Source organism: Pteropus alecto, unplaced genomic scaffold (assembly GCF_000325575.1).
Source record: "Pteropus alecto unplaced genomic scaffold, ASM32557v1 scaffold113, whole genome shotgun sequence".
Classification (NCBI taxonomy): domain Eukaryota; kingdom Metazoa; phylum Chordata; class Mammalia; order Chiroptera; family Pteropodidae; genus Pteropus; species Pteropus alecto.
The window spans coordinates 7,385,809-7,406,515 of NW_006433949.1; the positions used below are offsets into that span (position 1 = coordinate 7,385,809).

The window sequence follows — 20,707 nt, forward strand, 5'->3', positions numbered from 1 at the left end:
ATTTCCCATAACTACACTTAAAGGAAATCTTTACTGAAGCTAACAAGAAAAAACATCAGACTTGCCAAAGGCACTAAAAATAGATACAACTGATAAAATAAATCAGAGAAAAACTTTACATTATGCAAGTGTTATAGTAAATGGCAAGCAGATTACAATTTCCCCTTAAATGTGCTTTATATACTTTTCTTTTACTCTGTAAGTCCAGGACATTTCAAGTTACATTTACTTGACAAGGTGATCAAGCAGTGGAGTCAGCTGTCTGAAAAGGATACACATCTTTCATTTGCTCGATGGTTGGCGCTCGAATAATATCATTGATTCCAATGATGTTCTCGTGTCTGAAGCGCAGTAAGATTTTTATCTCCCTCAGGGTTCTCTGGCAGTAGGTCTGGTGCTCAAAAGGGCTGATTTTCTTGATAGCTACTCGAACTTTGTTGACATTATCATAAGCAGAGCTTAAAAAAAAAAAAGGAGATGGGGGAGGGAAGAGATGGCATTAAGAACTGTTTTCAGAACATCTTGGCAGAAAGAATGCAAACTGGTAAAGTATTAAATGTTTAGCACTCTGGGTAAATATCTGTTTCATACACATGAAGGCAGCATGTATATTATCCACAAAAAGGCCTCCAGCTATCATGCAGCTAGAGGATGCAGCTGGCACAGTATAGAGCACATACTGAATCTCAGACCTAACCGAGGGCCTGGCCTGGCCCTGGTAACTGTGGATGGCCATTTTCATAAACCCAGCAACATGGGTTTATGCCACATATATACACAAAAACATTTTCCCACTGTTTTTAACAGCAACAGCATTCTGGTGAGAGTAATCATTTCTGCCTCAAAAACAACTTCCTGCTGTTGTATTAGATTCCCCTAATTCAGCAGAAACATTCAAACGACCATCAACCACATCTTCATCCCTAACAAAAATGGACCCGAGAGGACACCTTGAATACTTATATCAACTTTGTCTTACTTGCAAAATTACATCACTCTTTCTCCTCACCCTTCGCCCAAAAATATTTAACCAAGGTGTTTGAGTAGTCTTATAACAAAACCTAAAAGTATTCTTCAAAAAATACTTTCATAGCCATATCAAAGGCCCAGTTATTTCTAAGTTGTCCTTAAGGTCTGAATTCCAAGCAGAATTAATAATTCTATCTTTAATTTTATGATGAATTTGAATCTTAAATATTATTACTATATTTTTATCAGTATTCTATTGAATCTTCTCTATAAAAGCTTTTTATAACAATAAATACCAACGTCTGGTCCACTGACTGGGGCAATGAAATAAAATTGACAAGCAATAAGACATTATTTCTTGTTTCCTGAGGGAAATGCTAGAAATATAAAACAGTAAAGTTTATTCTCAAGTCTGTGCTTCTACAATGATATTTATCAGTCTACTTATTTTGAGACTTATTTGATGCATTTGCCTGACTCCATCGAAAAACTATGCTGCAGGAGAGACCTTATCTCACTCAGCCTCAATTCGCCCACAATACCATTAATACACTGTACACAGATATCCCCCAATCCTTTAAAATTAAAAATATGTTCTTAAATAAAACAATCATTATTCAAATCTTATTTTGCTTTGGTTTGCTGAATGAAGGCCTAAACCAAACAAAGGGATATGTACATGTTGTTTAAGCAAGCTTATTCAATATTAGGAATATTTTCAGAAATTAACTTTTTGAGTAATTCAAATCATAGCTAGTCCCTGAGTTACAAAAAAACAACAACAACAACAAACAAACAAAAAAACAAAGGGAACATAGGTTAAAATTGCTGTAAATTACTGGTTTAAACTCTACACTAAAATTTCTAGTTTTACTGAAACATGGTAGTCAAACATGGCCATAAATTTGCTTTCAAGAACAAGACTGTTGGGGGGAGGGGTTTATGGTCAGTGTACCCCTCTAACTGTATCAATACTCAGAGATGAAATAACCAACCAACTAGCCTGTTTTAAGTGAGAAGGCATGAGATCATCTTCACTGGTTCCCACTTGAAAAGAAGGTGTGACCCTGTCTATGGAGTTAGGTCTACTCCTGTCTGTTCTTCTCCATTCTCCTGCTTTTCTGGTTTATACTATCTGCCAAAGAACTGATCATGAAGAGTTTACACTTTCACAATAACGCTATATTTGCTCACTTCTCATTCAATCTGTTTTGTTTTATTTTTATTTTTTTCAGTATACCTTTTACCATGGATTATTTTTGGTGACTCTTAGTGTTTGTTTTAAAATCATTTTGGCATTATCAAATGTTTTTTTCCCCCCCCTCTCAGAAGTTAATCTTTGCTCATTCCCTTCTCCCAACTACTGCTATGCCACTACAGCTTTTGCTTCAAATGTGTCTCCTGTAAACAACTTATGGTTGCAGTTTGGGATCTTAAACCAATCTGTGACTACAGTCTTTAGATGGGTTAATTTTAGATATTCATATTTTTCTTTTAACTGATAAACTTGCTCTTTTCAAAAATAAAAATTCAAGATTAAATAAACTGTTCAAGGTTAAATGAATAAAGAATTTCTTCTCATTCCTATATGGCTGAATTATAATTAAAAATAAATAAATAAGGACTTCCAGTCCAAAACGACAGTGTAGGAAGTCTAAACTCACCCCCTCCCACAAACACATCAAATTTATACCTACAGACAGAGCAATTCCCCCTGAAGAAGAAATGAGGGCTGACTGAATAGCTTCCATGCAATCAACAAGAGAGACCACATAAGAATGGGTAGGAGAGATAGAGACAAGGTACCAAAGGGATCCCATCCTCAAAGGACTGACCTGATAAAGGGAGGGATCAATGAAAGGCCTGCACACAGACTTGCCCACCCTGTGGTACAATTAAAAAACAGTGGTTTAAAGAGCACCTAGGCTAACAGAAAGCAATCCATTTACTAACCCCTAGGGCATCTGCCAAATGGGAGGGGAACTATAAGACCATACTTTTACACCATATATAAAAATAAACACAAATTGGATTAAAGATTTAAACATAAAACCTGAAACTATAAAATTCCTAGGGGGGAAAAAAAAACAGGCAGTAAACTGTCTGACATTGGAGTGAGCAATATATATATATTTTTGGATATATCTCCTTGGGCAAAGGCAACAAAAGCAAAAATAAACACGAGACTACATCAAACTAAAAAGTTTTTTGCACAGTGAAGGAAACCATCAACAACACGAAACTGCAACCTACTGAATGGGATATATGCAAATGATATATCCAATAAGGGGTTACTATCCAAAATATATAAAGAACTCATACAACTCAACATCAAAAAAACAAACAATCCAATTAAAAAATGGGCAGAGGACGTGAATATACATTTTCCAAAGATACACAAATGGCCAACAAACACATGAAAAGATGTTCAATATCACTAATTATCGGGTAATGCAAATCAAAACCACAATGAGGTTATCACCACACATCTGTCAAAATGGCTATTATCCAAAGACAACAAATAAGTGTTGGCGAGGATGTGGAGAAAAGGGTACCATAGTGCACTGTTGGTCGGACAGCAAATTAATACAGTCACTATGGAAAATGGTATAGCGAGTCCTCGAAAAACTAAAAACAGAACTACTGTATGACCCAGGAATTCCACATCTGGGTATTTATCCAAAGAAATGAAAACAATAATTCATAAAGATACATGCACCACTATTTTCGCTGCAGCATTGTTTACAAAAGCCAGATATGGAAACAACCTAGGTGCCTATTGGTGGATGGCTGAATAAAGAAATGATACATATATGCAATAGAAGTTACTCAGTTATAAAAAAGAATGAAACCTTGCCAGGAATGGACCTATCATGTTAAGTGAAGTAAGTCGGACAGAGAAAGACAAATATCATATGATTTCGCTTTTATGTATAATCTATCGTATTAACTATGTATGGTGACAGACGGTTACTAGGTTTATTGTGGTGATCACTATGTAAGGTATATAAATGTTGAAGCAGTATGTTGTATACCTGACACTAATATAATATTGAATGTCAACTATAATTAAAAATAAATCAAAAAGAATAATTGATGATGATAAAGAACAAGAATCAAAACTAAAGACCAATTTTATTTATAAGCATAAGCTTTAAAATCAACAAAAAGTAAATGGGTAAATATAATTTGATAATACATTAAAATAATAATCTATTATGTTCAAGTAATATTTAATCTTAGGAATTCTTCAGGAATGGTTCAATTAAAAATAAACACATTAAAAATAAGACATGTTGAATAAATTTTGCCAAAGATAAACGGCCAATAAACATAGAAAAAGCTGATCATCACTAATTTAACGAAAATCAAAACCACAACAAGCTATCACTTCACACCTGTAAGTATTGCCACTATCAAAAAACAAACCAACCAAACCCACCAAAAATTCAGAAAGTGTCAGAGAGGATGTGGAAAAACTGGAACCCTTGTGCACTGCTGTGAATGTAAAATGGTCCAGCCACTGGAAAACACTACGGAAGTTCCTGAAAAAATTAAACATAAAATTATCATATGACTCAGCAATCCCACTTCCGGGTATAAACCAAAAAGTATCCAAAACAGGATCTCAAAGAGATACTGGCACATCCATGTTCACTATTCATAATAGCCAAGAGGTGGACATGGCACAAATGTTCAATGATGGATGAATGGATAAAGAAAATGTGCTATACACAAAAAAGAAGGACATTCTATCGCATGCTACATCATGGATTAACTTCAAGGACATTATGCTAAGTGATATAAGCCAGTCACAAACAGAAAATACTGCATGATTCCACTCATATGTGGCATCTAAAGCTGTCAAACTCACAGAATCAGAAAGTAGAATGATGGTTACTAAAGGCTGAGGGAAGGGAGAAATGAGGAGATGGCGTTCAAGGGTACAGTTTTAGTCTTTCGAGATGAAAAGTTCTACAGATCTGTTGCACAATAATGTGAATGTACTTAGAACTACTCACTATATACTTAAAAATGGTAAATTTCACAATGTTTTTTACTATGATTAGAAAATTTTAAATTTTTTCAAAGAAGAAAAAAAAAATCAAACATTTCAATAGACACCCCCAAAATGGTAGTAATTACAGAAACCTACATCTGATAAAACTGCATAGAACAAGCACACACACAAATGAGTGCATATAAAACTAGTGACATATGAACGAGCTATATAAATTTTATTAATGTCAATCTATGTACAGTATCATAATATAGTTATGCAAGATGTTACCATTGGGGGAAACTGGGATCTCTCTGTATTATTTCTTACAACTGCATGTGACTCTATAAAAAAACTGATTTAAAAAGAGGTCCATCAATAGGAAAATGGGTATCTATACAGTGGAATTATATGCAGCTGAAAAGGAATGACATGCAAAGATCTTCGAGATGTATAAAGTGAAAAAAAGCAAGGTCTAGCAGTAGATAATATGTTATCTTTTTTTTCCCTAATAAAAAATGAAAGTAAAATATATATTAACATTTGCTTGTGTTTGCATAAAGTCTGGAAGGATACACAAGAAAGTAAGATGGGTAGTGGTGGAGGGAGAGACAGAATACCAGGCTGGAATTGGACAGATAGAGGAACAAAAACCTTCATTGTATAGCTCTTTATATTGTTTGATTGAAGAGTGATGTGAACCTCTTTAAAATATATTTAAAAAATTTTAATTAGGCCTACGGCCATGCTACCCTGAACAAGCCCGATACCATCTGATCTTGGAAGCTAAGCAGGGTCGGGCCTGGTTAGTACTTCGATGGGAGACCACCGAGGAAGACCAGGTGCTGTAGGCATTCTAAAAAATTTTTTTTAATTAGGAAAAAAAAAACAAAAACAAAAAACCACAGGAAAATACTAGTGGAATGCTAGGATACTCTTTAAAGGAGAAAGCACAATTATTTTCGTGTTCTTGCCCAATACAAAAATACCTGAAAAATAATTATTGGGAAAAGATATAAAAAAATCTTAATTTAACCTCATTCCCACCTAAGAGAATAATCTTTAAAAATGAAATCGGATACATTATTTAAAACAGACACACACAGATACACACAAACACACACACCTGATTTAAGGGAGAAACTTTTGCCCAGCATTGAGATAGTATCGTCTATGTACTGAAGATTATTCTAACAGGATACAAAGATTATAAATAATACTCTGTCCTTTCAGGAGCTCAAGCTATTGATATCACTCAGTCATCTTACATAAATGCAGCCTCAAGTCCCAGATAAATTCTATTCTGAGTCCATAAATTGTGGGGAATGGAAAGGGGTCAAGGTGAACATACTCAATTCTCAAAACAGATTCCTACTATTCATCAATAAAAGGGAATAAATTATTGATATAAACAACACATGAATCTTAAAATAATTATGCTGAATGAAGCCAGACTAAAAGCAAAGCACTTTGATTCATATAAAATGCAAACTAATCTAAACAGATAGCAGATCAGTTGGGTTGGTGGGCTAGTGAGAGGGAGGACTACACAAATGGAAACCAGATAACTTTTGGAGGTGATGAATGGTTATTATCCTGATTGTACTGATAGTTTCATGAGTATATGTCAAAATTTATCAAGCTGTACACTTTAAATATGTGTAGTATATTGTGTATCAATTACTTCTTAAAAGAGCAGTTTAAAATGAAAGGAACCAAGGTTCCTTGGTTACATGGTTGATTCTAGGGTGGGTAGGAACAGATTCCAGAAACATATCTGACTAGTAATATGGAAGCAAAAGTCCACAACATTCTGGAGTAGATTATTTAACAGATGTTTTGTGATCACTTAGGGAAGAAAAGGGAACCAGCATGAGTCAATTATGAACAAGTCATGCTAAACTAACTTCATTTCCTGTTTTGATATGGTTACCACAACAACACAAGAGTGATGCCAGAGTTGTGGTAGCTTCAAGCCACACTTGTTAAGCACTTCCCATTTGTGAGACTTCATGTTAGGACTGGTGGCAAAACCAAATAATGATCCTGCTTTTGAGAAGCTTGCAATTTAATGAGTGAAGGAAACAGGAACAGACAACATACACTGCCTCTATCAAAATAAAACACATCTGAAACACAAGAAGCTGGGTAGATTAAATCCAAATAAAGGTATTAAGGAGAGGATTAAAAGATGAGGCCTATAGAAACCATATCCCGAAGGATGAGCAGGCTTTTGAAAGAAGAGCAAGGCTACAAAGAAAAGCAAGTGCCAACATGTGGAGAGGAAAATGAGGACATCTATGGGGACCAGTGGTCATCACCCAGCCATGCCCCTCCTCATGAAGTTCATGGGGTCTGGGAACATGCACATCAGGAGCCCCAGAATCCCATCTCCTGAGTCTGCTTCCAAGGCTTGTGGGTCTTTTGAATGGTAGCTCTGCTAAGAGCAGACTGCTCCTCCACTATGTACACAAGGGCTGGCCAAGGGGCAGCGTTTGCAGCGTGTGCACTGCACCTGGAATCTGGAATATCAGGCTGGGTATCGAAGCACACAAGCTCAAGCTCACAGAGGACTATGCTGGAGGCCTGCTCTCCTTGAACTTCTGGCACTGAACTTTAAAAAGCCCAAGAATTTAATTTGAACCTGACCTTCTAGGTCTTTAAGGTTTATCAGTCATGGTACGAGAGAATATATTTTATCTGATGTTTCTTAGTTTGATTTATATGGTATATGAGGGCTCCATTTGCATTCTTGACTGAGGCCTTGCAAACATTAATGAAGGCCTGGGTTTTGTTGGTACAAATGAAAATGGGGGCAGAGGACAACAAGGACAGTCTTGAACTTTCTGATTTAAAAATCTAAGGATGCTTGTGGGTGATTCAGATGGAAGAAATGAAGGTCCTGTGTTTCCAGCATCACTAAGGAGAGTGAGATCAAGGTTGGGAATAAGATATAAAGGAATCTTTAACAGAAGCCATAGTGGTAGCATTGCTGAGGGGAGATGTTGAGAAAAGAAGTCTGAAGACAGAACTCAGGAGCAGTCAGAGGAAGAGGAACCGGCTGAAGACTGAGAAAATAACAACTAATAATGGAAGGAAAACTCTGGTTGTCCAACTATGCAGCCCATGTACTATAAATTAGTGGTCCTCAACCTTTTTGGCATCAGGGACAGGTGCTTCTATGAGAATCCAGTGCCTGATCTGAGGTTGAGCTGAGGCGGTGATGTAAGCTCTGGGGAGCAGCTGCAAATATGGATGAAGCTTCACTTGATCCCCTGCTGCTCACCTCCTGCTGTGCGGCCCAGTTCCTAACAGGCCATGGATCAGTATCAGTCCATGGCCCGGGGGTTGGGGACCCCTGATATAAACTATGTAGAAGCAGAAGAAAGTGGTGCTTCAGAAGCCAAAGAAAGAAAATGTTCTAAACAGGAGAGATTAAGATAAAAACTAGAAAGCATTTACTGAATCTGCAATAAGATGATCTGTGGTAACCTGGGTATAAGTTCAGTAAAAGGAGGGGAATGGGGACAGCAGAGGGCAAAATACAGGTGGCAAATTTTTAAGAAGGCAAGGAGGAAGAGAATAGAATGGCTGGTAAATCCAGGTGAACTGAGGCACAGGATGTTATGAAAGCAATGGGTTGGTTGAAGGCTGAGGGGTGAGGGGTAGGTGGAAGAGAAGGCTCCTAAGATTACTGAAACACAGAAACTTGGGCGAGGACCTGAGGGAGGGAAGAATTGGGAAGTCATCAAGAATCAAGGCAGTGCCTCTGTGGTTCTCTGGAACAGCAGGCCCAGTTTCTGCAGCTCTGTCTGCTTTATATTCTTCTGCATGATAAACTGTGGGTGTATGGCTATGAGAAGGCAGAATGCACTTCAGGCAAAGCAGACAGCATAGGCAAAGATGCAGAGGCCTGCAGGAACCTGGGGGCAATGGAGCATGGGGCACACAGGGACATGGTGGGGTTAAAGCTGGAGGTATAAGCAGGAGCCAGGCCATATTTAGACATCTACAATTTAATCCTGGGAAGCCATCAAAGGATGTTATGCAGAGAGTTTAAGCATGGCATCATTGATATTTTTATAATAGTCCCTCAAGTAGCAGATTGCTGAAAGAATGTATTGGGGAGGGCAGTACACCAGGCAGGCGCCCTTATAGCCAAAAGAATGTATTGGGGAGGGCAGTGCACCAGGCAGGCGCCCTTACAGCCAACTTACGACGATGGTGAGAGCCATAGCTCTGGAAAAGTGGCCATAGGCAGACTCAGGGGGACTGGGTGCCTATTTCACAAACCTCATGTTTCCTAGCTCCATCCTGTTCAAATGCTCTCGTTCAATTAGACTAAATTTTTCAAAGGTAGAACTATCTGTTCTGAATTACTCATGTCTTCTTTATAGCATTTCAATCCAATTTGAGTGGAGAAACAAAATATTATGCTTATCTGATGCCTCCCAAAGTCAGACTTGCTAATGAAAATTCTGTAGATAAGCCACAAATTCTTTGGGTCTTGACAATCCAGTTTCTCCCTGTCTTAGCCCCCTATCCCCAAGATGCCTGGAATACCAATGAACTGCAGGCCAACCATCCTTCCTAGCGGCCCAAGGGTATTTCAAATGTAGTCCTGAACCAGACTTCAAAGCCAGGAAGGAATATGGCATAAGCTGCAACACAGACCAGTTGGGGTTCCCTGCCCTACACTGTTTGATACTGAACTATAGACCAAATATGCATTTAAAGTTTGCCAAGTGAAGGATGTCATTTGACTGAAAAGGCTAGTTTTGTTTTGCGTTCAAAAGGTTTTGACAACTAATTGGCTACTTATTACACTTCTGATCAAGTTAACTATTAATATATTTCTGATATTTAATATCAGAAAGTTGAGAGTATTCAACTATATCCAGTGCCCAGATCTTAGCTTCTCAATATCTTCCTCCAATAAAAGGAACCTGAACTCCTTAAAAAAAATAGCTGGTTCTAGGAGTGAGGGCAGGAAAAACACAAAATGAGCCAAGAGCATGGTGTAGTGCCAAAAAGCGCTCAAAAACCAAAATGGGGGCATGTTGAAGGAACAACAACAAAAACCAACCTAAAAGAGCTCCCAATAGCCAAAAGTGGAACAATTTGAGCAACAAAATAGTGCAGTATTAGGTAATAATCCAAAGTATAAAAAAAATACATCAAGTCTATATTAACATGAATGGTTGATTAAATGGGGAGAAGAGACAAATCTTGAAAGAATTCCAAATAATACGTACAGATATTCTCCCCACCAGGTGATGGAAATTAATCTCCCCCATGCCCCACACCTTTTGGGTGGGCTAAATTTAGTGACTTGTTTCCAAAGAATAGAATTTATAAAGGGAAAAACAGTAACTTTATTGTGATGGAACCTGGCAGATACCATCTCAACCAAGTGATCACAGTTAACATCACCAGTGATGTCACGTGATTGTGAGCCCTGATGAGATGAAAGGAGAAGGGCATTTCATCTCTGTGATATTCTTTCCCCAAACCTACAATTCTACTCTAATAATGAGAAGAACATCAGACAAACCCAATTAAGGGACATTCTATAAAATACTTGACCAGTACTCTCTAAAACAGTCAAGGTCATAAAAACAAAGAGTAAGAAACAGTCACAGACCAGAGACGAAGGAGACACGACACCTAAATGCATTTGACATCCTGGATTGGGCTGTGGAACAGAAAAAGGAAATCAGTGGAAAAGCAAAGTCTGAATAAAGTCTGGAGTTATAACACGCCAATGGTGGTTTCTTAGTTTTGATAAACGTACTACAGTAATGTAAGATGATAATTAACATAGGAGAAACAAACTGGGTAGGAGGCATACAGAAACCTCTTGTACCATCTTTGCAACTTTTCTGTAAACCTAAGATTATTCCAACATAAAAGTTTATCTGATGAAATAATGTAGATAATACAGGCTTAAATTTAATAAGTAGAAGAAAACAAAACATTTCATAATTAGTTATTTTACTCTCCCATAAAAATAAAGATGAATGCTTGATGAAATAAAAGTATTCCTAAAAAGGTTAAATAAACTTTACCTAAATGAACTTCATAAGTTAAATGCCACCTCAATCGTTTGACAAACTTTTAGTAAATACCTAACAAAGCCTAAATATTCATTGCAGACTGGGAAAAAAAAAATCCCACCTGCCTTTCTCCCTTTGAGCATCCTTAAAAATAGGGATGATATATGAAGAAATTTACTGTATCACTACCTAATAGAGCAAAGCCTGAATTGCCAAACATATGGATTACATGTTGGAATATTAATAGGTCATGTGCAGCCATTAAACTAAGTATGAAGATTATATTAACTAAAGGTAAGACTCAAAATAAAATCAGACTGCAGCTTAAAAATATTTCTCTAGAGGAAGCGATTTATAAAACTATTTAGATGATGGGATCATGAATAATTTAAGACATAATTTAAATTGTCTTTTGTCTTATCATTTGTCTATTCCGTTGCGAGACAAAAATAACCAATGAAGTGTATGTAGGTTATATAAGACAAGACAGCTTAAAATAAGAAAATAATTTGAGTTTTCAAATGAGTTCTAAATACCTTCACAGGCTTTTGCTTCTAGCCACGAGGAAAGAATAGGAACTGATTTACTCTCCTACCTTAAATAATTAAAGAAACTATAGACAATATGCATGAAACAATAGTTTTCTGACATCTAACAACAGGCAGCACAGGTCAGCAAGTGAGCTTACTGCCTGGAGTTTCCAGGCTGCTATGCAGAGAAGGGAAACTCAAATGGAGCCTGGCAGTCTCCCTGAGTTGAGGACAAAATTCAGGGTTTAGGGAGTCCAAGCCAGTCAGAATTTGTAGGGAAGAGTACGGGAGAGTAGAAGACTTCATAGAAGGTTGGGACGATCTGCAAATTGTTGGTTTTCTTTTGAGTCTTCAGCTGAGCAATGACCAGAACATGTGTGTGATAAAATCCAAGGCTGGGAAAGGAACTACTCTAGAAAGGAGCAGAAGGATTATTCCATCTGGAATAATATTTCCTGTCCTATCATCCATAGGGGAAAAACCTCTTTACACATGGGCAAAAAATTGAGTCCTCAAAAGAGTACTGACTCAGTACTGGAGCCAAATTAATTTTTGACTAAAGGTTATTCTGGACCTGCCTAAAAACACTTAAAAAAAAACAAACTTCAAAAGGATCAAATTGTTCCAGGTAACTTAAATGCATCACAGGAAAAAAAAAAAAGGCCCCAAATATTTAAAGGAATATCAAAAAATCTAGGACTTTATATTGTAGAATCCACAATGTCATACATGCAATTGAAACTTACTAATATCCAAAAAAGCACAAAAATACTATCCATAATGAAGAGAAAAGCCAATTTAAAAACACAGATCCAGAAATTACAGATGATAGAATTAGTAGACAAGAATGTTAAAATAGCTATTCTAAATATATTCCATATGTTCAAGAAAGTAAAGCATAGAGAAATAGAAGGTATGAGACTCAAACTTCTAGAGATGGAAAAAAATACAATGGTTGAAATTAGCAACAGATTATGCAGTTAAGAAAAATCTGGTGACCTAGAAGATATAGCAATAGAAACTAGCCAAAATATAATAAGAAAAAAGACTGGGTGTGTGGGGGGAAAACAGAACATCCAGTGAACTGTGGAATAAGTTTAAGTAGTTTAACATACATTTAATTGCAATCTAACATCTTCACATATACAAAATCTGAAGGAAAGAAATTACTTCTATAAAGGCATTAATGTCAAGGAAAAAAAGAAACAAGTACTCTCTCAACACTGGTAAGTTAGTTTTAAAACTAAGCAATAGGCACAACTTAATAGCTGGGATTGTTATTACAACAGAGTGAAACCTATTCTGATGCCCAAGTATTAGCTTAGAACAGCTGCAGTTAGAAACTTACAAGATTCATCTCTTATATTATAAAAGTAAGTAATTATGTTCAGATTCTCACTTGGACAGGTAGGAACACTTTTACATATTTTGGTCTCTGAGAAACAGAAGAGCCATTTCAAATCTACTACTGTTTGCCAGTTAGGACTGACAGTAACAGATTTGTGTGGGGGAAAAAATGTGAAGAAAAGGCCTTCTTCAAATTGCTGTATGAAAACTGTACCTTTTATACTTTAAAAAAGGATTATTTCAAAATCTCAGGATTTCTAGTTATTTGGCTATTAGAGTTTAGGAACTAGACTTTATTCTTAAGACTTAATTCATTTGACTAGCTTTACTTTTGTGGTATAGTTCCTTTTGCTGATATTTCTTTGATCGTGTCTCATTATTCCCCTCACCATCCTGAATATACTTGCTTTTTCTGGGTACATCTGGGTCTGTGGCCTTGAAAGTAGGGTGCTCAGCACTTCTGCCACTCTCCAGTGCTTGTCGTGCCCACACAAGCTCAGCCACACAAGCCAACTTGATCCCTACAGCTACACTTCCATTTGAGATACTGCATTCTTACACAAGCTGTCAGTGCTGGGGTTTGAGGAGCTCTACACAGCTGGCTTATATTGTGAACTTTTAATACCATCTACTCCTGATCACATCTCTTTTCAAGGTCTTATTGGCTATACTGTAAAAATCAACAACAGTTAATATAGTCGATGTTATACTTTCAAGTCTTGTTCCCTGCATCAAGACTTCTGTTTTGGTGTATTATATATGAGGCAGATTGAGTACTCAGAAACAAAGTACATTAAAATATAAAAAACAGAATTCTTAGAAGCTTGAAGGTTTTTTTTCTTTTTTTAAATAAAAAATGACTGTTCGCACTCCAAATCTAACATACCTATAAGGATTACTGGTGGTTTTTGCGGTGACTTAGTACAAAGGATAAGAAATGTCCACGTTTATTAAATCATTTTCTCACTGAATTCTGATATAAAACTGATACACATTCAAACTGAGATCAAAATGAAATTCTAAACATTAATCATTTATGCGTTCGCTATATATTATGCTTGCTTACACTTACTGATATAATGCTTTGCCTTGTTTCATATATGTACATCACTCAAAATGTTTATAGTTTACTATTGGGAACTAAGTGGTGGTGATAATGAAACAAAGTTTTATGAATAATTCTTATTTAATACTAGCTACAATTTATTGAGTGCTTATTATATATCAGGCACTGCTCTATGTTAACATCGGTGGACATCTTTCAGAAGGTGGTATTTTAATAGTGCAGGTAAGATTTAAAAATAGGCAGTCTATAAGAAAGACCTATAGAAAGGAGAAGCTGCAGGAGCTAAAGCATGGAAGGTTGAGTACAAGTGCTGGGTAATTCAATACGGCTGGAGTTTAGAGCCCATCCAGGGGAAAAGCAAAAAAGCTGACGTCAGACTGAGAAAGCTGAGAAATCTATACTTTATTCTGATAATAGAATCCCTGGACCACGAAAGTGACACTATCAGAACACAGGTATTTCTGCAGACTGAAGGAGGCTAAAATTAGAAATAGTTAAGACTAGTGAGACTACAGTTGTAATTCTTGAAATATTTATACTCCTCACTACTTTGAAATTATAATAGTTGTTAGATCTGCTGCTTGATCTTGTTATTTAAGGCATTAATAAAGTAGCACATACATTAAAGCTGTATTTTCTCAATATTTAAGAAGTGGTATTTCAATGTAACTGATTTCCTTGGCAATCATACATAATTTATTCATTTAAAAACATTTATCGAAGGAGTCACAGGTTTCACCGACTGCCTAAATGATCCAAGGCACAAAAAAGATTAAGAACTCTTATTTTGTTGGCAGTTTATAGATTTGGTAGAAATGGCAGACAAAAAACTAGTACAGAATTTTGTATTCAAGAGAAAGAAATATGTTTGAGATCTTGAAGGAGGCATACTGAGTAACTTTAAAAACATTTAAATGTTAAAATAAATTTTATTTATCAAGTATTTATTAATCATCTATATTGTATTAAGTGTTATGGATACAGCAGTGTAAAAATAGAAAGCTCCCTGCTCTCATGAACTTATATAATATGGGGGAATATAAAGAGACATATATTAATACACCTTATATAGTAATATATGACTATTTTACGCATATATAAATTTATGATAAATGCTAAGAAAAAATGTAAATTACATTATTTACTGTCATTATGAGTAACCAGAGAGCTCAGTTTAAATTAGGGGCTTAGGGAAGGCTCTTCTTCTCTAAGGAAATGGCATTTAAAATAGAGACCTGAAGGATGAACAGGAATTAGCCTGGGTGACAGGTGGAAGAAAAGGTAAGTATTCTACTGAGCAGGGAGGAGGTTAGGTCTGAGTTATTTGTGGACCCAAAAGGAGGTCACTTTGGCTGGAATGTACGAAGCAGAGAGAGAATGGCTCAGGATGAGGCTGAAGAAACAGACAGTGACTTGGCAGTTGTGCTAGAGATTTAAGAATTATCTTAAGTGCACTTCTGCTTTAAGTTGGGGACAAAAAGTGCTCGATTTATATTTTTAAATGATCTCTCCAACTGTGATATGAAGAATGAATTGTAAAAAGTAAAAAGTAAAAAAAGGAAACCATTTGAAGCATTGTAAAAGTACCAGTGAGAGATGACAGTGGCTTGGACTAAGCAACAAGCACATAACTGGCATTTTAAGCAGATCAGTTCATTGTGTGAAACTGAGCCACCCACTGCAGGACATTTAGCATTCCAGGGCCAAGGGCACAATGAACTAGCAGCACTCTCAAGTCAGTAAAATAATTTTAAAAAGGAAAGGAAAAACAACCATACCTCTGAAGGGAGTAGTAAAGCCCCTGGAGTAAACAAGAATGATGACAGTGGCAACTGAAAAGGAAAGGTGCTGAGTAGAATCTTATGAATGAGATGAGTAAATGAGCCAGATAATACCATCAAGGTGAAAATGAGCTGTGCAATATATGACTTGTATTTAGAATATATAAAGAACTCTTACAATTTCAAAATAAGACTAACCAACACAATATTTAAAATAGGCAAAAGATAACAGACACTTCTGTGTGACTGGTGAGTCATAAGGGAAATGTAAATTAAAACCACATACCCATTACAACAGCTAAAATAAAAAAAGACTGACTATATACCAAGGGTTGATGAGGATGTAGAAAAGCTTGAACTCTCATACTCTGTAGGTGGAACTGAAAATGGTACAACCACTATGGAAAATTGTTCGGCTATTTCTGAAAAGGTAAACACACACCATACAATCTGGCAATTCTACTCCTAAGTATTTACTCAAGAGAAATGAAAATCTATATCCACAGAGAATTGTATATAAATGTTTTTCGACACTTTATTCATAACAGCAAAAACCTGGAACCCAAATATCAACAAAGAAAGGGTAAACAAACTGTACTCCATCAAAACAATAGAAGAGTACTCAGCAATAAAAAAGAAACAACTGATATATGCAACAAGGATGAATCTGCAAAACCGCTATGCTAAGTGAAAGAAACCAGACAGAGTAGACTTTTTTATTCTATTTATATGGCATTCTAGAAAAGTTGAATGCTGATCTACAGCGACAGCTGATCCATGGTTACCTGAGGTGAAGACTGACTGCAAAGGGGCACAGGGGTGCTTTCTGGAGTTACGCAACATTCTGTATCTTCACTGTGGTGGTAGTTACACAAGTATATACGTTTGCCAAGATTCACTGAACTACCCAGCACCTAGGTTTACTGTATATAAATTATATCTCAAAAGGTGATTTAAAAAATTGAACTGTGCCATAAAATTATGGGGTTGATTTTCTTTCATGATTCATACATTCATAATGAAGGCAACGCCAAAGGAAATGTTCCAAACGGGTTTTGAGCAATGACAGTATCATTCCACAGTCATTTGTAAGGCTTTGATATAAATATAAATTTCTGGTGTGTTCAGATTTTCTCCCCATCCTCCCCAGTCCTCTGTCATTACAGTCATTTCGTGACAGAGACTCAATAATATTTGTGGATAATAAAGTTTGTCTAAATAGATATCTTATCATGCATAAGGACCACAAACTGTACACGGTGTTAAGCAACTAAAATGCTACCTATCAACTGTGAATGGGTTATTTTTAGAGAAGGCTATTAAGCTGTTCTCTAAGCTACCCATTTTGGTGAACTTTAATTATCTGAACACAAAACTACAGTACTTCGTTTCACAGATAAAAATTAACTTGTCTTCAGATGCTAAGTAAGTTGGATGATCCAAATTAATGTTCCAAAAATAAGTAGGTAGATAATACTAATGACAGCTTTAAAAGAAAATGTATTCCTTACTTTAGTTAGATTCTCTCATAATTTACAAGGAAGCCAGTGCAAAGGTTTTTATAGAGGGTGTGAACTGTTAAGTGAGCAAATAAAAGCTAGTCTAAGGTCATTTTAGCTATAAAACCAATATTATTTTACATTATTTTAAGAATCAATGCTCTACTTTGCTATATAGACATAACAGCTTAAAATCTGACATCAACATTAACATGCATGCAACCTCTCTTGAAAAGGTGCTCTGGACGGCTCAGAGCTTGGACAAATTTGGCTGTCTATATATGCATTTTTTAATTTCTTCAGTAATGACACAGAGGCCAAAGAGTCAGATGAATTCCAATTCTGACCCTACCCCTTACTAGCTGAGACATCGCTGAGTTACCTAACATCTCTGACCAACCATTTGCTTGGCTCAAAAATGAGGAAAGCTCAAAAAAGAGGAAAGCTCAAGGATTGTGAAGAGTGTAGAGATAGCAGATGCAAAGCCTGAAAGCTATTAGGTCCTCCAAATAAGTGGCATAGCCATTTTTATTACATTATTATTATTATTAATTGAATTTATCACATGATACCCTATAAGGAAGTAACATCTGAAAAGAGTATCAGACTTCAATTCAGGAGGTCGAGTTTCAGTCCTAACTCAGCTATGCCCTATATGTCTGCTCTGATAGGACTGGCCAAGCTACAAAAAGGAGAAGATTCCATTATTATGTGTGAAGCTTCTTCTAAACATTAGAAGTACAAAATAAAACAAACAAACAAAACTTAACATGTTACACAAGAGAATGGGGAAAAACCCCGCACATCCAGTTATGTGGCTGGATGGACACATATGTATGCACAGATATAAACAAAGAAAGATAAAGACTTGTACTTACTTACACTCAGTAAAAGTTCCATAAATTTTTGGTGGACTGAAGTACACGAATTAGTAAAGGAAAAAGTATTTAAAAAACCTAACTTTTTTTCTTTATGGATAGAAAAAATTAGTCTATGTCACTAGAGCTAAGATACCCTATCAAGATTTAGTGCTGGGACTATCATCATCCTAAAAACCCATAACCAAGAGACTTTGTTTTATCTGAAGAACGCTAGGGTAGCCACAAAGTCAGAGTTAGTATTCTCTGCAAAAGATACTCTCTAATCCAAGGCAGTACTACTTTGAAGTGACCTTTGTAATTCAACTGTGCTCTGAACTTGTCATGACAGAGACCAGGATGAAGGATGGGTTACTCACTTTTTGATCATTCTTTTATATTTCCTTCCTCTTCAGTTATTCCCTCCCACTTTCACTGGCAAGAATTTTAGAATGGTCCAGATCAGGCTGGCTAGCAGTGACCTATAACAGCTAGAAGTAATCAACAAAGACTAAGAGCATCAAGTTTCCACTAATGTCAAGCATTCAAGGATAGCAGTACAGGCAGCTCCATGTACCTCTGGACTGGAAGTAGAGTAAGAAATGAGAAAAGACCTCATTAATCACAATGACCACAGTTTGCTGAGCACTTAGCACAGTGTTAAGAGCTTTAAAAAGCATATTGTTAAGAGGATATTGTTTTCACCACGGTGCTATGAAGTATAATCCCTATTTTATTGATGAAAAAACTGAGGCAGAGAGGAGTCAATTAACTTGTCTATGATTACATAACTAGTAGCTGACAGAACTGAGATTCAAACCCAGGTGTGCTGACCTTCAAAACTCATGTTCCTATCCATGACATTATTATCAGGCCAAAAGTCTTCTGTTGGCCATGCCCAGTTGGTGGTGATGAACCAAGATTAGGCTCCTAACTGAGCCAGATTCTGAGAGGTCGAATGAAAAGAAGCTGAAGGCAGACGGTGAGGACAAAAATAAAAATAATCATAATAATCATGATACAGAAAATGTTCTGCTTCCCAAAGAAGGCACTGGCTATTTAGATCTTCTACCTCAGATGAACCAAAATCTGTCTCCCCTAAAACAAGAGGCAAATATGTGCTGTAAATGAGGTGTAGGAGAGCAGAACTGAATGTAGGAGAGTAGATCTGAATGCAGAAGATGTGAAAGCAAACCAGACACAAGGGAGGTAAGAAAGTGACCTGAATGAGTACAAGGAAAAAGATCATGTTGAAGACCAGCGGAAATTAGAATCCAGAGATTTTTAGTAATGCTAAAAATGCTAATCATGACAACTAATTTTCTCCAGTATATATAATCAGGCTGTGAATAAGATCAGACAAAATAAACAGTTGGGTTCTTGTAAAATGGGAGCGGAGAGATCAAGAGAAGTGAGAATCTGGTCAGAAGAGAGGACGGCAGACAGAATCCAGACTAAGGCCAGATAGGACCAGTAGACTGGGAAAACCATAAAGGTGAGGGTCTCAAGACAGGGGAGAAAGGGCAGGAGGGTAAGGAGCTACAGTCTAAAAAGAGGATGATCTACTTCACAAAGCTGACCAGTGTAAGCTGTACCCTAACAGGTCAAGGGGGAGAGATTCAGATGACTGTCCCTGTTACTGAAACATAAAGGAGTTGAGAAATTCAAGTCTCTTATGAACTCCCTTTATCAGAAATATTAAATACCTGTCTCAGACATGTGGAAAATGACTAAGATAGGGAAAATGGTTAAACTTCGGGCACACAGTATTATTATCTAAACTTGAAAGAGTTGTCTGCACAACTAAGCAGGTGGTGAGGTATTACATAACAGATGCTAAACTAGGTAAAGTAGGAAAATGTAACATATAATTATAACTCTAAAATGCCAGTAAGAAAATATCCAGTCAGCTATGGAAAACTATTTTTGCTTCTTTCTATTAAAAAAGTTTCTGTAGTTAAAGTTTTGTTTTTGTTTTTGCAACCCAGTATGACAGAAGAGGAAGTAGACAAGGAAAGGAAGACCCTCAACAAAAGATAATCATTCATATGTATGTGAAGTTATAAAATATATACAAGGAACTTTCATAATATTGCTGGTGGGAGTGCAAATTATATAACCCTTCTGGAGGGGAATTTGGCAATACCTAACAAAATTAGATATCTGTGTACCTAGTTTTTGATCCAGCAATCCCACTCCCAGGAAATCCACTTGAAAAAAAACTTCCAACGACATGAAAATACACATGCATAGAGTTATTCACGGCAGCATTATTTGCAACTGCAAAATACTGGAAATAACCTAAATGGCATACATTGGAGGGTAATTGAATAAGCTATGGTACATCCATATGATGGAGTACTAAGCAGCTGTAAAAATGAATGAGAAAGATCTCTATGAACTGCTATGGAGTGATTTCCAAGATATACTGTTAAGTGAAAAAAAAAAAAGCAAGATATAAAAGAGGTTCATAATATGCTATTCTTCATATAAAAAGGGGTAATAAGAAAATATACATGTATCTGCTTATTTGTATAACAAATACAGAAAGGATTAACTAGAAACTAAAGAGACTGACTACCTATGGGGAGTGGGTAGGGAA

At 36.4% G+C, this 20,707-nt stretch overlaps 1 protein-coding gene and 1 pseudogene across 1 annotated transcript in view; one reads left to right on the forward strand and one right to left on the reverse strand.

Moving 5' to 3' along the window:
• The window catches only part of MAPK1 (mitogen-activated protein kinase 1), an 82,402-nt gene that overhangs the window by 35,558 nt on the left and 26,137 nt on the right, over positions 1–20,707 (reverse strand). The window contains exon 2 of the mRNA XM_025044466.1: positions 276–458. Coding sequence (XP_024900234.1) covers positions 276–286 — 11 coding nt within the window. The 5' untranslated portion in view covers positions 287–458. The remainder of the gene's footprint in view (positions 1–275; positions 459–20,707) is intronic.
• On the forward strand, positions 5,705–5,823 carry LOC112477281 (annotated as a pseudogene).